The 26,626-nt window shown below is 44.0% G+C and overlaps 1 protein-coding gene across 1 annotated transcript in view; it reads left to right on the forward strand.

Annotated features, from left to right (window-relative positions):
- Window positions 1–26,626, forward strand: part of LOC126109862 (protein unc-45 homolog B) — a 128,430-nt gene that overhangs the window by 18,742 nt on the left and 83,062 nt on the right. Inside the window, exons 4-5 of the mRNA XM_049914928.1 lie at window positions 3,785–3,922; window positions 11,646–11,800. Of these exons, the coding sequence (XP_049770885.1) occupies window positions 3,785–3,922; window positions 11,646–11,800 (293 nt within the window). The remainder of the gene's footprint in view (window positions 1–3,784; window positions 3,923–11,645; window positions 11,801–26,626) is intronic.

Raw genomic sequence — 26,626 nt, forward strand, 5'->3', positions numbered from 1 at the left:
TCTGTCTCGGGTTCTTCGGCCGACATTCATCTAATGATTTTTCTGACGTTTTTGCCAGCACGAGTGGCTGGCATTGTCAAAGCTTCAGCCTCCATTGCCGTTGGTGAACTGGCAATTATAAGAAGAGGAACAGCACCGAAAATGGAACATAAACACAACATGTAGAAAATTGACCATGCAATTTGTAAGTAGAATTTAAAATATTACTAAGCCAGAGAAAAAAACCAACTGCCAGAAGGGTTTAAGGGTTTAAGGTACATTGTCCCAAAATGTAAACTAAATAGTAAAAATATGTACATATTCCAGGTCACTGAAGATGCCTTGCAGAGAATAAAGACGAAACTCATATGGCAAAAAAAAAAAAAGTTTCATTCAGTTGTAGTTAGATGGTCCAAAAGTAAAAATTATCAATATACCGTAATAATACCAGAGAGGGAAAGTTGCTACTCACCATATAGCGAAGATGCTGAGTCGTGACACCGTCTGCAGTCTCAGAGAGCTGAGACCCCATTCTTGTTGTGTGTGTGTGTGTGTGTGTGTGTGTGTGTGTGTGTGTGTGTGTGTGTGTGTCTTTATATATATACTGCTGACAAAGGCCTTAATGGTCGAAAGCTTTAATTGTGTGAATCTTTTTGTTGTGCCTATCACGACTCAGCATCTCCGCTATATGGTGAGTAGCAGCTTTCCCTCTCTGGTATTATTACGCACACTCACACAACTTGCACACACGTCTGCAGTCTCGTGTGTGTGTGTGTGTGTGTGTGTGTGTGTGTGTGTGTGTGTGTGTGTGTGAGCTGACAAAGGCCTTAATGGCCGAAAGCTTTAATTGTGTGAATCTTTTTGTTGTGCCTGTCGTGACTCAGCACTTCCGCTATATGGTGAGTAGCTACTTTCCTTCTCTGGCATTGTTACATTCCATCCTGGATTTTCCATTGTTCAATATACCGTAATGTTACATGCAACTGAGAAGAACAGGATACAAGTTGAAGATGTTGATTTTCAGTGTTTGCCACTGTGACTTTGAGCGAAAAATGTAGCAGGTATGTGATAAGTGTGTTGTCAGGTTTGTGCGGTAGCTGGCTTTCAGAGGCAGTGCCGTTTGAACTGAGCAGGTTGCCAGAATGTGCAGACCGGCTCGTAGTTTCGTGCTGTGAGCGGCTCTTCTCCGTTCCTTCAAAGTACCTCGGGCACCGTCGCATTATGCTGTGAGACCAAACCTCCTAGGACGGGGTGTGTGGTTGGTAGTGTGACACAGTCAGTGCCTCAGTGGTTTTGCTATAGTTATCTGAAACCAGCACGCTGCTTCAACTTGACACGAGAAATTGTCACATTAAAGTGCTTCTTATGTGAACAGAATGATACTTTCTTACCGAATACTACAATTAACGCAGCTGCTGCAACTGCTGTTGCTCCTTTTCATATTAGTCAGGAACTAGCAGGGAAGATTTCATGTTGCCCTGTAGTTTGCAGTGTTTTTCAGAGGTTTGTAATTTAATTTGTCTGCATCGGACTTCAGAGTGATTCGATGCAACATCATAACTATGAATTTATTTCCTTTTAGAAGTAATGTTATTTTTCTTTGCTCGTAAAGTATTTTTCGTATTCTTTGTAGGTTCTTCTAATGATGTTTGCTCGTTCTCGTAATTGATCGAAGTAGAGAACAGGATGTTACTTCAAGAATTTCAGGTTCACAGATGTGAATAATATTTAGTGCTCTCAAAATAAAAAATATGATAACCCTAATATTTGTTTTCCCTAAATCTTCTCACATTATAGTTTACCAAATGCACAATAGATTGGTCAACTGCTCTCTGACAGTGTACAATGCATGTAATATGAGTATGAATACCATCCACTGATTGAATGTACAGTGCCACTTACATTAAGCTAATCACAGAGCTCATTTACAAATTGGTTAAATTTAATTTATTGTCAATATTATAGTAAATTATAGCAAGGCTGTCATTGGTGCAGATCCCGTCTTCTCACAGTCTCTGGCCATCAGCTAAAATATCGTGACGAACAGCACTGTAAAGACCCGGATCTTCAGAGAAATACAGTGACACATTATTACAGTCTCATTATCTTTAAACAAAACAGAAAACAAACAAATTGTGTGATTATTTTGAAACATAGCTAACACAATTTTTGTTTAAGTCATCAGTCTTGTGACCGGTTTGATGGGACCAGCAATGAATTTCTCTCCTGTGCGAACCTCTGCATCCCAGAGTAGCACTTCCATTCAATGTTCTCAATTATTCGTCAGACGTATTACAAATCTTTGTCTTCCCCAAGAGAGGGGCTCTTCCTAGTACCCCAGAAATTATTCTCTGATGTCTTAATGCATGTACTATCATCCTGTCCCTCGGTGTTTTGCAAATATTCCTCTTTTGCCAATACTGCAGAGAGCGTGTTCATTCCTTATGTTATCAGTCTGACTAATTTTCAACATCATTCTGTAGCACCACATCTCTTCTTTCGTGGTTTTATTGCTGTCTATGATTCACTGCTGTACAATGCTGTGCTGAATTGTGCATTCTCAGAAATTTCTCCCTCAAATTAAGACATTCGTTTGTTACTAGTAGGCTTCTTTTGGCTAGAAATGCCCGGGTTTCCTTGCTGTTGTCTCTTCTTATGTTCTCGATTTGTCCCTTGCGTATATTTTTCTGCCGAGATAGTTGAATTCCTTCACTTTGTCTTCTTTGCGATCACAATGTAAATGCATCGCAATATAAATTTGTAAATACTTACCTGATGTCATTCGGGTTGGTGTCAGTATTTGTATCACTACACATTTGATCTCTCATGCACTTCTACAGGGGCACCCTGCATACTGCAGTGAACTCATCCCGCCGACAAAGTTGTGAAACTGATAGGAATTGGAAAACATTGCAGTGCCTCACACCTTCTGTAAAATAAGAAATTTTGAAAAATCCTATAAACAGTAATGTTTTTAATTTAACACTGGAGAGAGCAGGTTGGAATATAAGCCTTATTATGAAAAGGATACATTGTTACGCACCATAAAGATGACACGTTCAGTTGTATACAGGTACAACAAATAGGCTGTTACCCATTGTGCTTTTGCTCAAAAACTTCTTCAGAAAGGAAAAGGAAAACATACAGCACATTCAGACAGGCAAGCAAACTGCACACACACATGACCACTTTGTCTGGCCAGGCTGCAGTGGTAAGTCATCAAATGGAATGGAAGTAGCAATCCAGAGAGGGACAGGAAGGGATCATGGACCCTTCTATCCCTGCCCCCCTCCCCTCCCCCATACCCCCTTGTGTGCACGCGTACCGCCCCCCGTCCCCCACTCTCTCTCTCTCTCTCTGTCTCTCTCTCTCTCTCTCTCTGTCTCTCTCTCTCTCTCTCTCTCTCTCTCTGTTTCTCTCTCTCTCTATTGCTGCTTCCATTCAGTGCCTTACCATTGCATTCCGGTTGGACGTAGTGGTCATGTGTGGGTGAGATGTGCTTACTTGTACAAACGTGTTGTGGTTTCCTTTTCCTTCCCATAGAAGGCTGTGTCCGAAAGCTCACTGTGTAACAATCTTTTCACTGTGCCTACGTGTAACTCAATGTGTCATCTTTACTGTGAGTAGTAATGTATCCTTTTCATAATATTGTTAATGTTTTAAAATTTGTATACTTACACCTACGTCTACTTGTTTCCGTCCAAGTGACGGAGAACACTCCTGTTTCATCTCCAATGCTATTGACAGTTTTGTTTGCACTCGTGTTTTTTGCAGCCAGTTTACGAATCACGTTCTGTTTACGCAGGGCAGTGCCGTGTGCCTGGCGATAATACGCTGCATCGGCGAGCTGTGCCGCGACCACGAGGACCGGACGGATGGCATTCTGAAGTCGCTGGGCGTCCCCTGGTTCCTCGACATGCTCAACTCGGCAAAGGAAGAGCAGGTATTTGGAGTGGCGATTTGTGCAGTGCCACGATGTATCGCATTTCTGTACGTGTATCCTCGATGTCCCCATACCGACGCAATTGTAATATAGCTTTTTATAAACACTGACCTGCATTAGTTGGCAGATAGAACTGGTTACTGGGCCAGAGTGTTATCAGAGAGTTAGAGGATCTTTATTTCCAAAGACGCAAAAGACAGTGGCCAATGCAATCGACAGCAGTTTGTGGAGAAAATTAACGGTGTATGTACACGTAAAAGGACTATTGCTGTAAAGTTTTGTGTTCCAAAAACATAAGTATTTAGTCATCGTCAGCCTCAGTATACTCTACTCCTCTGTCCCTACAATACTCCGTGTGAATTTTCTATTGACGGAAACAGTGCTGGAACTCTTCCTCTTTGAGCTCCTCGATGATGCGAGGTGCTTTTTCTTTCACCGTTTCAGTGGACTGAAATCTTGTTCCCTTTAATGCATATTTGCCCTTGGAGAATAGACAGAAGTCACATGGGGCTATGTCAGTTGAATAAGGCAGGTGGTCTAACACTGCAGTGCTGTAGTTCGCTAGAAACCACATAACAGGCTAGTGCGTCGTTATTCGACAACTTGCCGCACCCTACCCCCTCCCCCTCCCCCGTGGAGATGGGCAAGAACCTCAGGGTAGAATTGTTGATTCATAGTTTGACCTTCAGGAATCAACTAAAGACACAAAAGTCTGCGAATGTTAAAAAAATTGTCATTGCTTTCAATCTTGACGTGCCCTTTTTTTCTGTCTCTGTGAAATTGGCCCCTTTGAATGAATGGACTAGTGCTTAGTTTCTGGATTGTAATTGACAAATCAAGATTTGTCATAAGTTACCACTCTTTTCAAGAAATTAGCATAATTTTCAATGGTATTGAAAGTGTCAGTACAAACATTTTTGTGAGCTCCTTTTTGTTCAATAGTGAGAGTTTTTGGCACCAGTTCCTCACAAACTTTTCTCATTTTGAACTGGATATGCAAAATTTGCCTTACACATTCTTTGTCAATTCCTACAGTTTCAGCAATTGATCAATATTCGATGACAGTCAGATCAAATCATATTACCAACTTTTTCAATGTTTTCATCTGTTTCTTACGTTGAAAGGTGCCCTGGGTGTGAGTCATCTTCTGGTGCCTTCTCAGCCACCTCAGAAACACCCTTATAAACTCATGTACGTAATAAACATTCCTCACTGTACACTTCTTTTAGTAAAATATAGGTTTCAGAATCAGTTTTCCCAAATTTCATGTGAAACTTCGTAACAATTCATTGCTCTATTATTATATTTTTCATCTTTCCAGCAAAACAAAGTAACAGCTTTTACACAAATAAAGGCCATGGCCACAATGATTTGTCTAGAGGCAACAGATATGCCGCATTTGACTGAGAAGGCTTCATGCTTCACAGTTGTTGGTCATTCATCTGTGGCACATGCATACTTATTCTGCTATAGCATCAGTCCTATTATTTTATGGCCACAGCTTGTATGTGAAGTGTTTTGCATTTTACTTTTCATAAGAGAAGTTTATAGATTTACGTATAAACCAGAACAAATTTACAGATTTGTTCATACATTTTCACAGAAATCTGAAAGAAATGACATGTAAAACCTCACACATAAAGTTTTTCAGTAGATTTGTAATTCCAGTTCTGACGTACGGAGGTGGACCACTTCTATAGCTGAAGGATTAGTGTAAATGCCTTTGGTGTGTAGGGACCCAGGTTCAATTCCTGGTACCTCCTCGGGGTTTCCTGGGGTAGGGAGGTGTGGAACAGGGTGTACTGAGCATCGGGGGGCCAAACGCATAGCTGCCCGAAGAAGAAGCGGCAGCATTGTCAGCGTTCACCTGATAGCAGTAACATCTCGAGGGATCAGTGACGTGCCGATGAGAGTCCCACAGTCACCGATCGATCCTCACACTGCCCTGTAGGCAGCAGTCGGCCAGTCGGAACGAGCCGGAGGTCTGATCTGTGAGGAGTGCTCGTTTTACATGTGAGAGTGAAAGAGGAGTAATAAGTGCTAAAGCAGAGACTAGAATCGAGGTGTCAGATGCCACATTTGTCCATACTTACAGGGCTATTACAAATGATTGAAGCGATTTCATAAATTCACTGTAGCTCCATTCATCGACATATGGTCACGACACACTACAGATACGTAGAAAAACTAATAAAGTTTTGTTCGGCTGAAGCCACACTTCAGGTTTCTGCCGCCAGAGCGCTCGAGAGCGCAGTGAGACAAAATGGCGACAGGAGCCGAGAAAGCGTATGTCGTGCTAGAAATGCACTCACATCGGTCAGTCATAACAGTGCAACGACACTTCAGAACGTAGTTCAACAAAGATCCACGAACTGCTAACTCCATTCGGCAATGGTATGCGCAGTTTAAAGCTTCTGGATGCCTCTGTAAGGGGAAATCAATGGGTTGGCCTGCAGTGAGCGAAGAAACGGTTGAACGCGTGCGGGCAAGTTTCACGCGTAGCCCGCGGAAGTCGACGAATAAAGCAAGCAGGGAGCTAAACGTACCACAGCCGACGGTTTGGAAAATCTTACGGAAAAGGCTAAAGCAGAAGCCTTACCGTTTACAATTGCTGCAAGCCCTGACACCCAATGACAAAGTCAGACGCTTTGAATTTTCGGCGCGGTTGCAACAGCTCATGGAAGAGGATGCGTTCAGTGCGAAACTTGTTTTCAGTGATGAAGCAACATTTTTTCTTAATGTTGAAGTGAACAGACACAATGTGCGAATCTGGGCGGTAGAGAATCCTCACGCATTCGTGCAGCAAATTCGCAATTCACCAAAAGTTAACGTGTTTTGTGCAATCTCATGGTTTAAAGTTTACGGCCCCTTTTTCTTCTGCGAAGAAAACGTTACAGGACATGTGTATCTGGACATGCTGGAAAACTGGCTCATGCCACAACTGGAGACCGACAGCGCCGACTTCATCTTTCAACAGGATGGTGCTCCACCGCACTTCCATCATGATGTTTGGCATTTCTTAAACAGGAGATTCGAAAACCGATGGATCGGTCGTGGTGGAGATCATGATCAGCAATTCATGTCATGGCCTCCACGCGCTCCCGACTTAACCCCATGCGATTTCTTTCTGTGGGGTTATGTGAAAGATTCAGTGTTTAAACCTCCTCTACCAAGAAACGTGCCAGAACTGCGAGCTCGCATCAACGATGCTTTCGAACTCAGTGATGGGGACATGCTGCGCCGAATGTGGAAGGAACTTGATTATCGGCTTGATGTCTGCCGAATCACTAAAGGGGCACATATCGAACATTTGTGAATGCCTAAAAAAACTTTTTGAGTTTTTGTATGTGTGTGCAAAGCATTGTGAAAATATCTCAAATAATAAAGTTATTGTAGAGCTGTGAAATCGCTTCAATCATTTGTAATAACCCTGTACATAGATAGGAAAAGAAGGAAAAGAATCACTCGCATATAATGTACCTGTAAACAACGTAAGACTGTTTTAGTGTAGACTTCTGTGGCCGATGTTGTTTTCAGTAGAAGTTATTTGGGTACATTTCCGTGTAGTCGTATTGTTTTTAGACCGATCTATGTGCGTTTCATCGGTGTCGAGGATTTACTGCTGGGCCAAATCTGCATTCAGATGATGTGTTGGGTAATGCCCTTCTGCTGTGAGATGCAGTTTGTCAAAAACATCAGTGACCTATGTTTGTGAGCAGTGGCAGAAGTGGGGCACACGGGAGGGGCATAGGGAGGGACCGACACATTAGCTGACAGTAGTTTTCATTTTAATCGTATTGGCTGGCATCGATAAATCAGCGGTGAGCCGTCGCAGTGACGTGATGTCACATTCCACAGTGCTCGGCAGCAGCTGAGGTGACACGGTCAATTACGCGCCTTCGGCAATGTGTCGGTTTGGCTGCCACCTGCCACTGTGAGAACGAGATAATACACTGTTGGAAAAAAAATTTCAACACCGAGAGAGTTCTGTGCCATAAACAAAAAGGTTATATGCACATTTCTGTATCGGAAAGACGATGTCTTTTCAAATTTCACACCAGTCACACGAGAGTGGCACTGGTAGTGCCACTATTAGGATGGAAATCGGGTTTTATTTAAATATATGCTGTAACGGTCGTGAGCACTATTTGAGATCGGGTGTGGTGTCGTGACAGTAGTTTAAAATGCCTCCAAAGCTATTATCGCACCTCACTGGCTTCGAAAGATGTCACATAATAGGGCTTCAGGAAGCTGGATGTTCTTTTTGTGATACCGGTGAAGGGCTCGGCAGGAACGTAGCCACTCTTTACGCGACTGCCGGCAGTGGTGGTCACGGGAACTTGCGGCTGCGAGAGGACTGGGCTATGGACGGTCACGGGGCACTACCGAGAGGGAAGAGTGTCGTGTTCAGTGTACGGCTCTGGCGCACCGTACCGCATTTTCCGGAAGCAATTCGATTAGCAGTCGGCACTGCAGTGACACGACAAACTGTATACAAATCGGTTACTTCGAGGACAGCCGTGACTCGGACATCCTGTAGTGTGCATTCCAGTGACCCTAAACCACCTCCATTTTGTGACTTCGGTGATGTCAAGCGAGAGCTTTTCGGAAGGCGGGGTGGAGGTCTGTCGTATTGTCTGACGAAAGCCGGTTCTGCCTCGGTGCCAGTGACGGCCGTGTGTCGGTTAGGAGGACGCCGCTCCAGGGCCTGTGACCGACCTACCTGCACGCTAGACACACCGGACCTACACTGGGGGTCACGGTCTGGGGTGGCACGGGCACCCTCGTGGTTATCCTGTGCACGCTGACTGCACACTTCCGAGTCGGTCTGCCGATTCGACCTTTTGTTCTGCCATTTGTGAACAGCAATCCGGTGGGTGTTTTCCGACGGGATACTGCTCGCCCACACGTCGCTGTCGTAACGCGGCGTACTCTGCGGTGTGTCGACGTATTGCCTCGGTCTGCTAGGTCGCCAGATCTGTCTCCGATCGGGCACGTACGGGACACCGTCAGATGACGACTCCCGTGTCGTCCACAAACGGCACTAACCGTCCTCGTATATACTGACCGAGTGCAATAGGCACGGATGTTCGTCCCACAGACAGATATCCGGCAGCTGTACGTCACAGTGCATTCACGTCTGCTTGCTCGCATTTGACATTCTGACAGTTACACCAGTTGTTAAGGTACTGGCATTTCACATTTGCGACAGCTTATCACCCACTTACATTAACCTTCGATCTCGCTATGTTAATTGTGTAAATACGTTACCTAGGCAAATTTATTCCCAAAATTTCGGTACCCTACATTAATTGTTTTTTGGTGTTGCAGCTTTTTACTGTCAGTGTATGTTACTGAAATGGTTTGCCACATTATTTGCCTATACCAGCCAATAAGAATTCAAATAAAAACTGCTATCAGGAGTAAATGATGTCTGTTCCTATCTGCCAGGCACCCCCATCCCTCCTACCAGTCGATCAAAGATACAGTTTACGATGTTATTGACCGAATGACTCTAAAGCAGCGTGAAATTGTGCTGTACGAGAAGTTAATGTGACATTTGTTCGGCAGTAAATACACTACTCTGAAGATGAACAGTTACAACTGCGGCCGAAACATTAGTCTGTGTAACACTGTGGCACCACACTCACGTATCTGGAACGTTATGTTGGCACGTCCACCCGATGCACTACTGCAGTGTCTGTGTCTGGCACCGGTGGCGACCGGGCAGAGTGAGCGCTCCACCATCACCCACAGTTAGTGCCCGGCTGGCAAATACGAACACGTCAGCCCACTGCCAGCCGGGTGTCACCACTTGCGTTACTCTGCTATACACAAATGTTCTCCACTTGGGCCAGCTCTGTGGTGGACTGCATTCTGTTCTCAGTGATAGAACTCTGCTAGGACGGTTAATAGTCGTGGTGGTGTTTCCCTAACAAAGCGAGATGACAACCACAGTGGTTAGCACACCGGACTCGCATTCGGTAGGACAGAGGTTCAAACCTGCGTGCAGCCATCCACATTTAGGTTTCCAGAATGAGATTTTCACTCTGCAGCGGAGTGTGCGCCGATGTGAAACTTCCTGGCAGATTAAAACTGTGTGCCAGACCGAGACTCGAACTCGGGACCTTTGCCTTTCGCGGGCACGTGCTCTACCGTCTGAGCTACCCGAGTGTGACTCACGTCCTGTCTCCCCCGAGGCTGTGGCTAAGCCGTGTCCCCGCCGTATCCTTTCTTCCGGGACTGCTAGTTCTGCAAGGTTCGCAGGAGAGCTTCTGTAAAGTTTGGAAGGTAAGAGACGAGGTACTGGCAGAAGTAAAGCTGTGAGGACGGGGCGTGAGTCGTGTTTGGGTAGCTCAGACGGTAGAGCGCTTGCCCGCAAAAGGCAAAGGTCCCGAGTTTGAGTCTCGGTCTGGCACACAGTTTTAATCTGCTGGGAAGTTTCAGATTTAGGTTTCCGTGATTTCCATAAATCACTCCAGACAAATGGCGGGATGGTTCCTGTGAAAGAGCACGGCCCATTTTCTTCACCTTCGTCGACACGATCCGAGCTTGTGCTTAATCTCTAATGACCTCAATGTTGACGGGACATTGAACCCGATCGTCTTTCCTTCGATGTTTCTCTGACCGTTCATTATTCGGCATGCAGATACTGGCCGAAAAGTTTTGTAGATGTAGTGGTTGTCAATAAAGAGATTCCCAACGGAGGTCTTAAACTTCACTGAAATAGAGGAAGGGAAATGAAAGAGGAAGGAGTAGGTGGGAAACTGTGACTCCCAGATGCACAGGGCATTACAATATTCCAGTGGTGAAAGTTGAAAATTTCTTCCGGACCGGGACTCGAACATAGATGCCCCACTCCTCTGTACAGCTTCCTCAACCGTCTCGGCCACCCGGATACACCTCCCGTCTGACCAAAATCTCAACTTATTGCACATGGCAGTGCAGTGTCTTGTCGATTACACCTCCTAATCTCAAATTCTCGATTCCTGTAGTGGTTCTAATGCTGTTTGTGTGTCCACTCCAAAACATACCTCGTAGAGCAGTCGCATTCGACTACATTAATGTAACTGCACGTTTTCTGTTCTATCGGACATGTACGACAGAACAGATGGCACTGGTTTGCATTAACAAGTCACAAAGTATGCTCCAGAAGGGACCTAGGAAGATATAGGTAGGGATTGGAACATGATTTTTGTGCTTAATGTTTGAATGAAAGTAGATGGAAAAGGAAAAATGTAATGTAGGATGTGTTAACAAGTTTGTCTAATTGAATGAAGTCATTCTGCATTTGGATGTTCAAAATATTAAGTATTGTGGTTTCAATTTCAATGTATAGTCATTTTGAATCATCCAGAAAACAGTCACCAAATAAAAGGAACACATTCACCTTAGCACATCACATGCATGGTACAACACATCACTTGTGTGTGTGTGTGTGTGTGTGTGTGTGTGTGTGTGTGTGTGTGCACACACGTATGCTTTATGTATGTGGACTGCTGCCTATCATTTTTAGTGACTGTTTTCAGACTGCTCAGCAATGACTGTGTGTCAAAATTCCGATCACGGTAATAATATTCTCGACAGCCAAAAGCAGAATGGCTCCATTTGACAATTACAGTAAAGCTGTTGACCCAGTCCTCAACAAAATTGTAAGGCTCCCCTCGGTGGGAGTGCAGCGGTCACCTTCCACGTCTGAGACTGCATACGGCCGGTGTTCCAGGTGAACGCGGCCCAGTACATGATCCAGACAGTGCTGAACGCTCTGTCCGGCAATGCTGGGGACCTGGGCTCGAACCCGGAGCAGAAGACTGTGGACCGGCACAAGCAGCAGCTGGACACCGTCCTCTCGTGCCTCGTCTACAGCACCACCAGCAGGTAAGCTCATACACAGAAGCTGCGACCGCCAGAATAAATGCAAACAGTCACCGAATACGTTGGACAGCCCTCTTGCACTCTGAGCAGTTGTGTAGATATACACAGTCCAGGCAGACTGATGTGATGTGAAAATTTTATATTTAAAAAAAAAATGATATAATTAATTAAACAAATCGATTTTTTCTCACTTTTATCATTTTGATTCCTTATTGAATTTTAAGGGAATGCAATGTTCTTCACTTTTAACTTGCATCGATTCTTGTATAATTAGTTCTCCTTCTTGTCTGTGTGTACAATATTGATCGGACTTCCTCTTCAGATGCAGGCAGCTAGTGACATGACATTAGCACAATTCACGGAAGGAAATGAAAACTTTCGTGGTTTTGCACTAATAAGAATCCTCACACTTCATATTTTCATAAAAAATTATTGTTAAGATAATACAATGTCTACTACACGCTCCTCTCAAGAATATGTCTACTCACCACGAGAAGTAACAACAGAGTCTCTGTAATAACTGTCAAAACAAATGAAAAATGTTTCCATCATTTGTCTTTTTCCTTCCGGCGTAGCAAAATATCTCTTTGCCGACGATTACAGTGGCCGCGCTAGTGTTTATCGTAGCATGTTGGGGCTTTTCCTTTATGTACCTATACAGTGACCGACACCTGTGTTTGACATCTACGTGCAGTAACCACTCACAGACAGCAGGTGGCATACTAGCAGTGGAGGGTATATAAAACTTGAAGGGGGGGGGGGGGGGCATGGGAAACAATGCAGTCGTTACAGTAAAGGAGCGATTTATGTGATGTCTGAGAAGGCGTGATCATTGCCTTTTGTGCCAAGGTTGGAAGCATTTCCGAAGCAACTAAGTTTTTAAACCGTTCACGTGCTGTCGTGGTTAAAGTATTCTGTGCACGTCAAAATGCCGCCATCCGAAACGTGCACTGAGGCAACTGTGGTACACAGCGGACCGTAGATGACGGGGATGAAAAACAGGGGTGTAGATGTGTATGAGCGAATAGATGTGCCACTGGCTACCCAGATAAGGGGCTCCCAACAGTATCTCCTCAGTGATCGGTCAGTGAACATCGCTGCGTATGGCCGTCCATGGCGGACCTGTGCTGACTGCTGTTCGTCAGCAACGAGGGCTGGAATTTGCACACCACTACAGCCACTGGGCATCCATTGAGTGGCAGAAGGTGGCCTTCTCAGACAAATCCGTTTAATACTCCATTGTGTAAAATTCCAGGAAGCAGACACACTGCAACAATCGTCGGAGGGGTCCGAGCTGTAGACGGGAGCATTGTGCCTCAGGGAATGTTTTTGTGATATTCCCTGTGTAATTTCATCATTCTGGAAGGCACAGTGGTGCAGCACAAGTATGCATCTATCCTTGAGGATCACGTCCATCCCTACATGCAGTTTGTTTTTCCCCAGCACGATAGCATCTACCGGCAGGATAATGCAACGTGTCAAGCAGCTCACGCTGTATGTGCACGGTTTGAAGAGCAACAAAATCGAGACTCTGTGAAACCTCCTCGATTGGCCTGTCGGCGCTGTGGATCGTCGGGCGAGAATAGCGTCGCTGCCTCTGGATCGCAGGGTTCCGGGTTCGATTCCCGTCCGGGTTGGGGATTTTCTCTGCCCCGGGACTGGATTCTTAATTCGTCCTCATCATCTGATCATCATCATCATCATCATTCTTTGTGACAGTGGCTAGATTGGTCTGTGAAAAACTTGGACTGTGTAAAAATTGGGACTTTGTACGGGCGCTGATGACCGCGCAGTCGAGTGCCCTACAAACCGAACATCATCGTCAGGTGAGAAACCCAGTATAGCTGGCCACAACGCTGGAGTTGGCTTGGCTCCACATGCCTGTCGATATTTTCCAGAACCTCACTGACTTTCTTCCCGCCCACATTGCAGCGCTCCACATTGCGAAAGTTGATTATTCGGGCTTTTGACAGGTGATCACATTAACGATACTGGACAGTGTATATGAAATGAATAAAATACACTGAAATGATCTGAATTTATTGGTGGGGATGAAATTCGTGAAAATTCAGTGACAAATGATATCAGTGTAGACCATTCAGAAACTCTGAAACTGCAACGCTTTCATTTCGATTAATGTGATTTAGTTGATGATAATCTAGGCTGTTTTTTATATGACTCTTAATTACAGCAAAAATGAAGTTATATCAAATTAAAATAATTTTACGGCGGATACTCGAGAAAATCGAGTGATAGGATCCCATCACCAGTTGATCACAGTACTTGCTTGACAGTCCTTGTTGCGCCGGTGAAAACAGATTACAAATACCTTTAATTAGTCAAAAGTTGCCTGAGATGGAAAAAGTCTGTCTGTCTATTTGTATGTATTCACTTACATTTGTCAGTTTCCTCGGAACAGTGGCCTACCCTGAAGCTTTGTATAATGTGCTTTATCTGTGGATAGCTGTTTAAAAGACACGCTATGCTATACGTATCGGCAGGATGTGTAAATGTTTCATTTCCCAATGCAAAGGAGGTTTATTGTAACGGGTCTGTCTGTGGTTACTAAATAAAACAAATTTTGTCTAAATTGCCATCCTATATTCTCATCTTCACAGTCCACATGCTGCTACCGAGTCCACTCTTAACACACAGTTCTCGATTTAAAAACATATAGTAGCTCACAGTTTACAGTACCACATTCACTGATGTAGCATATTCTCTCAGTAGTAGCCAGGAAAAGTAAGTAAGTAACTCGTGACCTGATGTCCGGAGGACCACAACGTTTGTCTGTCAATAAACAGCTGGAAAGTTCACACAGTAGTTATCAGTACTCTGTGCTCGCTCAGTGCTATGCAGTTCACTGGTATTCGGTAACCTAAAATTTCAGAACTTTAAGTACAGAGCATGTCGTGTGAAATTACACTGTCCCTTCACATTAATGTGGTCACCTGTCAAAAGCCTCGATAACCTCCTTTTGCAGTGCGGATTGTTGCGAGATGCATGGGAAGTGTGTCAGTAAAGTTGCGGAAGGTACTGACGGGGATGTTGAGCCGTGCCGATTCCGGCGCCGTGGCCGGCCGCACTAGATCTGTCGATCGACGGTCAGTGGCGTAAACGGCCCAGTCGAGGTAGTCCCGCAGATTCTCGATCGGATTTAAATCTGGTGAGTTCGGTGGCCACGGGAGTACGGCAAACTCGTCCTGCCGGTGCTCTCCGATCCGCGCACGTACACTGCGAGCTGTGTGACACGTAGTGTCGTTCTGCTGATGTGTGCTGCAGCTCCGAGGAAAAATAAACTCCTTGTAGGAGTGGACTTGGTCCCCAAAGGTGGAGGCATACTTGTCTCGGTCTGTTGTGCCTTCCAGAATGACGAGATCACCCGGGGAAATGCACTGACCGTAGTGCTCTCTCCTCCAACCCGGACCCTTCCGACGATTGTTGCAGCATCTTTGCTTTCAGTTGTTTTATGCTGTATGTGCCGACAGTAATTTGTCTGACGGTGCATAAAACGTGATTTGTCTGAAAAGGCCACCTGTCACCACTCGGTGGATGTCCACTTGTGGTGCTGACGTGGCAGATTCTGGCCTTCGTCACCAGTGAACGCCAGTGAGGGCGACTGCACGAACCGGGCGACTCCTGCAGACACCCGAACGCGGCGACGTTCTCTGAACGGTCGTCGAGGAGACACAGTCGGTAGCCTCTTCCTTCGTCTGGGCTGTCAGCTGGGCGACAGTTGCACATCTGTTTGCCCGTACACTTCTCTGCGGCCACTGTCGATCCCTGTCATCTGCGGCCTATGGTGCACCACATTTGCCACAGTGCCTAGTTTGGATTGCGACATTTTGCCGTGCGCAGTATATTTTAACGACAGAGGCACGCAGACAGTTTATGAACTTGGCTGCTTTGGAAACGATTCCACTCTTTGCCGGTAAGCCGACAATCGTGCCGTTTTGGACATCCGATAAATCACTCTGTTTCTGATATATGACTATTACTGAACTGTTTTCCGCATACCCCCGACATTCTATATTTTTTGTTTTGTATGCAAATGATACAAACATTGCAATAAGCAGCAAGTCGAGTACAGATTTAGAAATAGCTGCTAATCAAGTTTTCACTGACATTAATAAGTGGTTTAAAGCTTATTCACTGTCATTAAACTTTGAGAAGACACACTGTATGCAGTTAAGAACCTGTAAAAGTTTTTCTTCCAGTATGTGTATAACATACGAAGATGTGTAGGTCGAAGAGGTCGACAGTGTTAAATCTCTGGGATTACGACTCGATAATAAATTCAGTCGGGAAGGGCGTACCGCAGAATTGCTCGAGCACCTAAATGAGTCTCTATTTGCCGTGAGAATGGTGTCAGATGTAGGGGATATAAACATAAAAAACTTGCGTACTTTGCTTACTTTCATTGTATTATGTCATACGGTATCATATTCTGGGGTAACTTGTGAAATCGAGCAAAAGTTTTTAGGGTGCAAAAGCGTGTGATTAAGAATCATTTGTGGTGTAAATTCGAGAACGTCACATAGAAACCTTATTGAGGAACTTTGTATTCCTATCTACTGCTTCTCAGTATATTTATTTCTTAATGAAATTTGTTGCAAGTAATACATCTCTATTTCCAACCTTTAGCTCAATACATAGTATCAGTACTAGGAATAAGAAAAATCTACATAAAGATCTAAAATCACTTACCTTGGTACAAAAAGGGGTCCAATATTCAGGAACACATTTTCAATAAATTGCCAGGAACCATTAAAAACTTGGTTTCAGATAAAGCACGGTTTAAACAGAGTTTGAAAGACTTTTTGATAGGCAAGTCCTTCTACTCCATAGATGAATATCTTAACAGAGACTGTTAATCCAGCTTAAGTAAAAATATCTGTTAGATTTCAGTTTTGACAGCACTTGGTCACAACAGTCAAGATCAGCTGTATGTTGTGTATGATAAATTAATTAATAGTGCATTACAGTGTTTCATTCTGACAGCATGTTAATTCTGTAAATATTAGCTATTCCAGTTTACTGCATTGTATTCACCTATTTCAACAATCAGCGGACAAATGATCAGGATAGTATTCAAATGTTTTATGTTTTTATGTTATACTTTCTGACATGTTCCACACCCACAAGAATCATCTCATTTTGTGGGTCTAGGGAACAAAAGCTGAACATAATCTAATCTAATCTAATCTAATATACCTTGTACTGCTAGTCATGCCACCTGCAATCTGTCAGTGGTTGTTGGACATTGACACTGAACGTGGGTGGTGGTCACATTAATGTAACTGGACTGTGTGTTTAATCCGTCGGAAGAAAGTTGCCAAATTCTCTAAAAATCTCGAAACTTCCAGAAATTTTGTTTACACCTGATGTCATTACTTACCGAACATCTCAACTTGTCACTGAATGCAAATTACAACAGTTTTACTAAATTACTAGAACACCAAATCATAGGACAACACGTTACTAAAGGTCAGTTGTGACTCCCGGAGGTGAGCACACACGAATCTCACTCTTTGCAGAACGTGTCAAGTTTCTCTTCTCCGAATGGCTGGAACATTTTGTAACTAATCAGCTTCGTAGCTGTTCGCAGACAGTGCAGTAATTTTCCTGTTTGACCAATTCCTGACTGAAAATTTACTTTAATGATTTTCCTAACTCTGTATCTTCCAAAAAGCAAACGAACTGCAATCAACTGTTGTCAGCGATAGTGTGACTGGAAAACCTGGGACTTAAACAGAATGTGAAAAAGTCTCAAGTAATTTCACTATCCCATCAGAAATTAATAATTTCTGAATTTCGTGAACAATTGCCTCCTATTTCTCTGAGTGGCATGCTGATGCCTTATCAAAACACTTGGGTATAAAAAACTTCCTGGCAGATTAAAACTGTGTGCCGGACCGAGACCCGAACTCGCGTCCTGCAGGTTCACAGGAGAGCTTCTGTAAAGTTCGGAAGGTAGGAGACTAGGTACTGGCAGAAGTAAAGCTGTGAGGACGGGGCGTGAGTCATGCTTGGGTAGCTCAGTTGGTAGAGAGCACTTGCCTGCGAAAGGCAAAGATCCCGAGTTCGGGTCTCGGTCCGGCACACAGTTTTAATCTGCCAGGAAGTTTCATATCAGCACACACTCCTCTGCAGAGTGAAAATCTCATTCTGGGAACGTGGGTATAACTTTTGACAAACATCTCTGCCGGGCAGAAATACTGTCGCAGAATGCGGGAAGATTTCCTTTCACCTCTGTGTCCTTTCCACAGTAAGCGAAACTAAAATTGCGGAGTCACTCATCCTATCCGACCTCCACTATTTTGACATAATCCGATACTGCACAGGGAGGGAGAAAGCTAGACAATTAGAATTAACCCCGAATGCTCGTGTCCACTACATCCGCAATATCCATCTGTGATATCCTTGTGTATGACTGTGTCAGTGCGTCATACACCCAGTTAGATTTGTTGTGGCTACACAATTTATGTGAGTACCATATGCTGTGTCTACTTCATCTCCTCAGTGCAAGATTACCCCAGTACCTTGCATCTCATCACAACTGAAACACAAGGCCTCATTTCCTCCATATGCCCACCTGAAAGTAAAAACATTTGCAAATTCCTCCTCTGTTTCAGCTGTCTGACTCTGGAACAATGTACACTGAACTCTGTACTCAGTGAAATGCCCTCTTGCTTTTAAGAATAAACCAGTACATTTCATGTGGTCACCCTCACAATGGTTCCCCCCAAAAATTAACACATATGACCAGTTTTCCTTCTGTCAAACACTAAAGTTCATGGTCCCAAATTCCCTTTTATACACTTAAAGCCCTTTTCATTTCCAGTCAGTCCTATTGCTTTCTTTTCCCCTATCTCCATACAAATGATACCCGTTTTTTTACGTTTTCGTGCAGTCCAGACTTTAAAAAAAGGCAAAATTGAGGAAAATGCAAAATCACGGAAAATGTTAAAACCCCCCAAATATGAGCAAAAACACATGTAATTGGCATATATGACTAAAAATTGCAATTCTCTCCAAAACTATATATAAAATCTGTATAAGTGAAGGAAATGAAATTTACAATACAGTGTTCATACAATAATTTGTACCGAGCGAGGTGGCGCAGTGGTTAACACACTCGACTCACGCTCGAGAGGACGACGGTTCAAACATGCGTCCGGCCATCCCGATTTATGTTTTTCGTGATTCCCCTAAATTGCTTCAGGTAAATGGCAGGATGGCTCCTTTGAAAGGGCACATCTGATTTCCCTCCCCACCCTTCCCTGATCCGAGGTTGCATTCCATCTCTAATGACCTCATTGGCGATGGGACGCTAAACACTAATCTCCTCCTCCAATTATTTATGCTAATGAATTTCTGTCTGTTGAATTACTTATATTTCTATAGAACCTATTGAGATTTAATGCTTAGCCAATATTAACTTCATAACTTGTAACTAAGCAGATTATTTAACATCATAAATGTTGAGCACTGTTTGTCAAAGAACAAAAGTTTATGCATTTGCGGGTTCTATTTTTGTAAAAAAAAGTTACTGTAAAAACAATGCGACGAGCCAGACTTCAGCGGAAGGGAATTGGTCCGCCACAGAAATTTTCAGCAGCTACAACCTTCTTTGTCAGTTTTGTAAAATAAGTTAGGAGGTTGTAATGGTCACCTGGTCGTAGATATTGCTAATTGCTATAATCGCACTATTTCACTCCCATTTACAGAGCTTGTTAGCACTTGATGTTAGGTTGGCGCCATTAAAATGCATAGTGTTGTTGTAATCGCTGTTACTTGCTGGATCGCTGCTGTGTCTCGATGCTGATGCTGGCTCTAAATCTGGTTGTCTAGGGTTAAAAACATGAGGTCCCGTGTTTTTTATGTGCTTTTGATGATAAAGAACGAGCGAAACCAACAAATATGTAAACTTCAAATATTTATTACTCTGGTGGCCATCTTAATTCCACTGTCCACCAAAGACCATGACTCAACACAAAGTAGTATTTCCGTTACATGTTCTTTGCATTGCTTATCCACCTCAAACAATAACACACAAACACACTTTACCAAAGTGACATTCCGACTGCCTCCCGACCGTTCTTGCTGCTTGTATTTAAAACATTGTCAAAGAACTACTAAAAAGAGATGTAGTTTACAAGTCACATGTACATCTGTTATCATAATTTGTGCAGAAAAGTTATTAATTTGCATCGAGTGACAAAATTTAACATGTTATTAAAATGACAGACAGATTTGTTGACTTGACAGAATAATGCTTTGTTACAAAAAGGCCGTTTTTTAGAAGTTTGTCAATTGACTTCTCTAATTTGCATAAATAAGTAAATAACATGAATTATTAAGAATTACATTGGTTTTCGTCTAAAATAGGATTGCTTATGTGAATACTGAGTGAAAACGCTCCTAGTGAACAAATAGGTTTCACTGGGTGATTTTTATTTAAGGAGATCCAAAATACCTAAGTTGGCCACTATTTTTCGTACTTCATATTAATTATTTAAGATGAACTTAGTGTTTTTACATGATGACATTTGCTGTATCAGTGATCAAGTGATATAAACTTTTGTGTGGGTCAGTTACTCAGTATAATTTAATGGGTTGACTGTTTATGCAGACATGTTATGCAATCATTGTTAACATACACAATAACTTTTCTATAATCATAAATACTCGTCAAACTGGTTGAATTTGGAGGGTATCGCATACTTCAGTACAGTAAAGCCTTTAATATGTTCCGTTACAAGGTACAATAGTTTTTATTTTATGCACTGTATATTACTGAAATAAAGTAAAAAAAAAGAATATCACAGCAGCTCCTCCTCACGAGTCACCGCCTTAACGAAACACTGCCCGTGTGGGCGAGGGGGTCTGTGTGATCTAATGAAGTGGAGGGCTATTCTTACAGTAGTCTAACTACTGGCAGGGCCTCCCAAGTCAGACAGGCCTCCGTAGGTGATCCAGACAAATTCCCGTCTAGTGTCCTGTCCTATCATATCATATCCCATCATATACTCTCTTCTCCTTTCCTCTTTCTCTCTGTGACTGTGTGGTAGCAGGCACATTCCCCTAATGTGAACAGCGGAAGATCATCAGAAACCAGGACAACGGTGATGCACATACATCTTACTGAGAAAGGATGGATAGCGTTCTGTAGTCTCGGTGAAGACGAGCTATCTAAGGGGTCCCTGAAATAGAACCTTGGCAGGTGTCCATACCATGAGGTGGCAGCCCCACCAGGACACTTGGGGAGGCCGTGGGCTGATAACCCACACCATCAAAAACCACGTATCACAGAAACTAAAAGGAGAAACAGCCGGATGAATCTTAAGGATATGTGACCTTTGGCCTGAAAAGGAAAAACTGTATTGGTTTTTGGAATGTAAGGACGTTGATGGAGCCAGGAAGGCTAAGACAGGTTGAAAAAGAGAAGGAGAACTACTGACTAGATATATTGGGACTAAGCGAAATAAGGTGGGCAGATTCTGGGGAATTCCAAACACAAAATGGTGGAGTGCATCTGTATGTGGGTCAGACAGGTGAAGACGCAATGCGTAGGAATGGTGTAGGGTTCTTACTATCTAAAAGCAGCGAGCAGAGATTACTGGAGTCAAAACCAGTCTTGGAATGGATAATAATCACACTCTTTAAAAAAAAATGTGCAATATTTCACTGTAATTCAATGGTATGCACCTACTGAAATAGCTAAGGCAGAATTAAAAGATGCATTTTGCACAGAGCTTAACACTGTCTTTAGACAAACAAATTCTGGGGACATAAAAATTTTCATGGGTGACTTGAATGCAGTAGTTGGTTCAGAAAATGAAGGGCTTGAACATATCACGAGTGTGCATGGCATGAGGATCAGAAATGTAAATGGCGAACTGTAGATAGGTACATGCACAGAACGTGACCTAGTCATTGGAGGCACATCGTAACTGCTATAAGATAATGTAGTTTTCTCCAGACCACATTACTGAAAAACAAATAGACCACATAGCCATAAGCTGCAAGTTTCGATACTCCGATGTCAGAAATAGAAGAGCAGCGGAGTTGGAAGTGACTACCACCTAGTTTTGGCGGAATTCAGACTGAAGATACTGGCAAATAGAACCGAGCTCAATCACAGGAGCAAGAAAATACACTCCTGGAAATGGAAAAAAGAACACATTGACACCGGTGTGTCAGACCCACCATACTTGCTCCGGACACTGCGAGAGGGCTGTACAAGCAATGATCACACGCACGGCACAGCGGACACACCAGGAACCGCGGTGTTGGCCGTCGAATGGCGCTAGCTGCGCAGCATTTGTGCACCGCCGCCGTCAGTGTCAGCCAGTTTGCCGTTGTCGCCAGAGGTCGGCGGAAGGTGCACGTGCCCGTCGACCTGGGACCGTACCGCAGCGACGCTCGGATGCACGCCGAGACCGTAGGATCCTATGCAGTGCCGTAGGGGACCGCACCGCCACTTCCCAGCAAATTAGGGACACTGTTGCTCCTGGGGTATCGGCGAGGACCATTCGCAACCGTCTCCATGAAGCTGGGCTACGGTCCCGCACACCGTTAGGCCGTCTTCCGCTCACGCCCCAACATCGTGCAGCCCGCCTCCAGTGGTGTCGCGACAGGCGTGAATGGAGGGACTAATGGAGACGTGTCGTCTTCAGCGATGAGAGTCGCTTCTGCCTTGGTGCCAATGATGGTCGTATGTGTGTTTGGCGCCGTGCAGGTGAGCGCCACAATCAGGACTGCATACGACCGAGGCACACAGGGCCAACACCCGGCATCATGGTGTGGGGAGCGATCTCCTACACTGGCCGTACACCACTGGTGATCGTCGAGGGGACACTGAATAGTGCACGGTACATCCAAACCGTCATCGAACCCATCGTTCTACCATTCCTAGACCGGCAAGGGAACTTGCTGTTCCAACAGGACAATGCACATCTGCATGTATCCCGTGCCACCCAACGTGCTCTAGAAGGTGTAAGTCAACTACCCTGGCCAGCAAGATCTCCGGATCTGTCCCCCATTGAGCATGTTTGGGACTGGATGAAGCGTCGTCTCACGCGGTCTGCACGTCCAGCACGAACGCTGGTCCAGCTGAGGCGCCAGGTGGAAATGGCATGGCAAGCCGTTCCACAGGACTACATCCAGCATCTCTACGATCGTCTCCATGGGAGAATAGCAGCCTGCATTGCTGCGAAAGGTGGATATACACTGTACTAGTGCCGACATTGTGCATGCTCTGTTGCCTGTGTCTATGTGCCTGTGGTTCTGTCAGTGTGATCATGTGATGTATCTGACCCCAGGAATGTGTCAATAAAGTTTCCCCTTCCTGGGACAATGAATTCACGGTGTTCTTATTTCAATTTCCAGGAGTGTAGATGTGGTGAGGTTAAAAGATCGACAGATCAAAGAAACATTTGCCCTTGAGCTACAAAACAGATTCCAGGTCCTCTCTGAAGAAAACTTGATGGAAGAGGTAATTGAAACAGGTTGGCAAAAATCAAAGACAGTTATTTAGATGTGGGGAAAAAAATCTTAGGATTTAAGGCACATGAAAGGAAGGAATTGATCTCCGATGCTACGCGGAATGAAATCAGCCACAGGAAAGAACTAAAACTTAAGTTAAATCTCTGTAAGACTAGAGCGCAGAAGAGCGAGGCGCATAAAGAATACACGGAGGCGAACAAAAATGTGAAAATATGGTTACGTCGAGATAAAAGGAAATGGATAGGTGAGCAAGCAAAGTTAGCGGAAGAGGCAGCAAGACAAAGAAATGTGAAAGAGCTTTATAATATAATCAGATGGCTGTCAATGAAGAACTTAGATGTGAAGAACCAGTTAAGAACAAGGATGGGGTGATGCTTACAACTCTACAGGCATACCTACAGAGGTGGGAGGAGCACTTCAAGGAACTGTTAATTTATAGAGACAACCAAGAGGGACAGGCAAGAGATGTTCCAGAGGAAGTCGAAGAAGACGGACATATAAATTTGCAGTGCCCCACAGTGGATGAAATTATGATTGCTTTGAAAACCCTAAAGAATGCAAAGGCTCCAGGCCTACGCAATATAGCCCCAGAGCTCTTAAAAGCTGATATTGAAAGTACTGTTAAAATGCTCCATCTCTTGCTGAAGTGTATTTGGCGTGAGGAGAAATCTCCAAAGGAGTGGAAAAATGGTTTGGTGGTAAAGTTCCCAAAAAAGGTAAATTTTTCAGACTGTAACAACTGGCATGGTATTACATTGCTGTAAGTGTCCACTAAGGTCCACACCAGAATTATTTTAAACAGAATTAAAGAGTCTCTCAAAAATTGACTGCATAAAGAACAGGCCGGTTTTACGGCACAACGCACTTGTGTTGATCTTATTAACACTCTTAGGATCTTTTAGAGCAAAGCAAGGAATTCCAAGCCACTGTGTATCTGGCATTCATTGATTTTCAAAAGGCCTGCGACTCCGTGATACATAAAGTGCTCTGGCAGGTGTCCGAGGAGTGTGGTGTACCACAGAAGATCTTAAACATCATAAAAGATCTGTACGATGGCTACAAATGTTGCGTACTCCACAAGGAAAATATGACAGAGCCCACAAAAGTAAAAACTGGAGTCTGGCAGGGTTGCGTTTTATCACCAACATTTTTCCTAATTGTTCTAGACTCGAGTACGAGAAGAGTCACAGCAGGCAGGAGACGAGAAATCCGATGGGGGATCCGTGAACATCTGGAGAATTTGGATTTTGCAGACGATATAGTTTTATTAGCTCAAAGGCTGACTAATATGCAAGTTAAATTAAACTTGTGAAAGAAGAAGCAGAGACTGTTGGCCTCGAAATAAATATAGGCAAAACAAAGGAAATGAGAGTAAATTCAGGGATCGTGGAGGTGCCACTATTAATAGGGGAGCAGTGGCTGCAGACTGTCAACTCATTCCTGTATCTGGGTAGTATAGTGGAGGAAGATGGTGGATCTGGAGATAACGTGAGAAACCACATTATAAAGGCAAATGGTGCCTTCGTACAGTTGTATCCGATATGGAAAAACAGAAATGTCAGGTACAAAACAAAAATTCGTATTTTTAATACAAATGTGAAGGCTGTCCTTCTGTACGCAAGTGAAAGCTGGAAAATGGATAAAAAGATATCATCCCAGTTACAGAACTTCTCAAATAGATGACTCCGAAGCAACACGATTATCTGGTGGCCGGAAAAAATATGTAACAAGGAGCTCTGGCTAATAAGAAACCTGTAGAAGACCAGATACGAGAGAGAAAGTGGGGGCGGTTGGAGCACACATTGAGAAAACGTGACGGAGCCATCGAGAAAAAAAAAAAAAAAAAAATCGGAACGGAATCCTCAGGGAATGAGGAAGAGAGGAAGACCTAGGAGCACACGGAAGAGGACAGTGGAAGGGGGAGCAAAGAGAGTTGGCGAGAGGCCAGTGACAGAGACAGATGGTGAGTATCCTGGATGCCCTATGCCCCCCATAGGGTCCAAGGGAATAAAGTCAAGTCACAGCAGCTAAGTGGTTAAGTTGTAAGCATAAATATGCCCATCTGCTTAATGACAAACTTTGTTACCACTGCCATTATTGTTTAACACTTTCTTACGAGCCACACTTCGTACGCTTACCTTACTTCGTACAATCAGATCTGTCGAAGTATTATTTTTGGCTCAATGACAGAAATAGAGATGTGAAAAAATGACTTTACTTCTTCAGTTGATGTTACAAACATATTAGAAGTCAGTTCAGGGAATTCCTGCACACTGTGTAAAATGTAAATTTAAAAGAAAGCTGAGTGCTACAAGAAACTTCCTGGCAGATTAAAACTGTGTGCCGGACTGAGACTGGTAGAGCACTTGCCGCGAAAGGCAAAGGTCCCGAGTTCGAGTCTCGGTCCGGCACACAGTTTTAATCTGCCAGGAAGTTTCATATCAACGCACACTCCGCTGCAGAGTGAAAATTTCATTCTGAGTGCTACAGTTTCGCTTCATGCCTTCTACCACTGCTGCCAATCTTTATGATCTACAGTGTACGGTGCAAAGTATGCTGTAGATGGCTGTCATTTCCTTGATTCTGACCTAGCATATTCTTTGAGGCTCACTGTTCGAATCTAAAAGTTGGCATTCAATGTTGTTGATGAATACAGTATGTCAGAAATATACCCAAAAAGATGAGAATGAGTTATAAGTGGCACAAGAAGAAATGGTGGCTGGCCCCCTCTGTCACATAATGGCTCGGTCCAGAATACTGTTCGTCGACTGTTCCAGTTTTCCTTTGCTGCCTCAACCTGGCGGCAGTTGTATCGTAATTGTGGGATGGAGCTAAACGTTGCAAGTTGTGCTGGCAATGCCGGTCACGGATTATGTCAGCATTTCCTCTCTCTTATCTGTCATGTCCACATCGGCCTATAATATTCCCTTAACTCTGCGACCATCCACAGTGTGAACTGTCTGTCTTTTGTACCACTTATACTTTGATCAGGCACATCAGACGGCAATAGGAACAAAACGAGAGGAAGTCAAGTGAGACATCAATTAAGAACATAGAATCGAGGTAAGCCTTACTAGGAATAAATGTAAAATCAGGAAATTTTTAACATTAATCTTACGGATTTTTCACAGGGCCCTCGAATTTATGGTATAGAATCGCGACAAACATAAAATATATGTTCCAGTGTACTATGTTTTATCATGCCCCCCCTCCCCCTCCCCCTCTCCTTCCCCCTCGCCCTTGCCCCCTCGCCCCCTCGCCCTTGCCCCTGCCCCCCGCCCCCCTCGCTGTCGCCCTGGCCCTTCCATCCTTCTCCCC

This window comes from Schistocerca cancellata, chromosome 12 (assembly GCF_023864275.1).
Source record: "Schistocerca cancellata isolate TAMUIC-IGC-003103 chromosome 12, iqSchCanc2.1, whole genome shotgun sequence".
In the NCBI taxonomy this organism is placed as follows: Eukaryota; Metazoa; Arthropoda; class Insecta; order Orthoptera; family Acrididae; genus Schistocerca; species Schistocerca cancellata.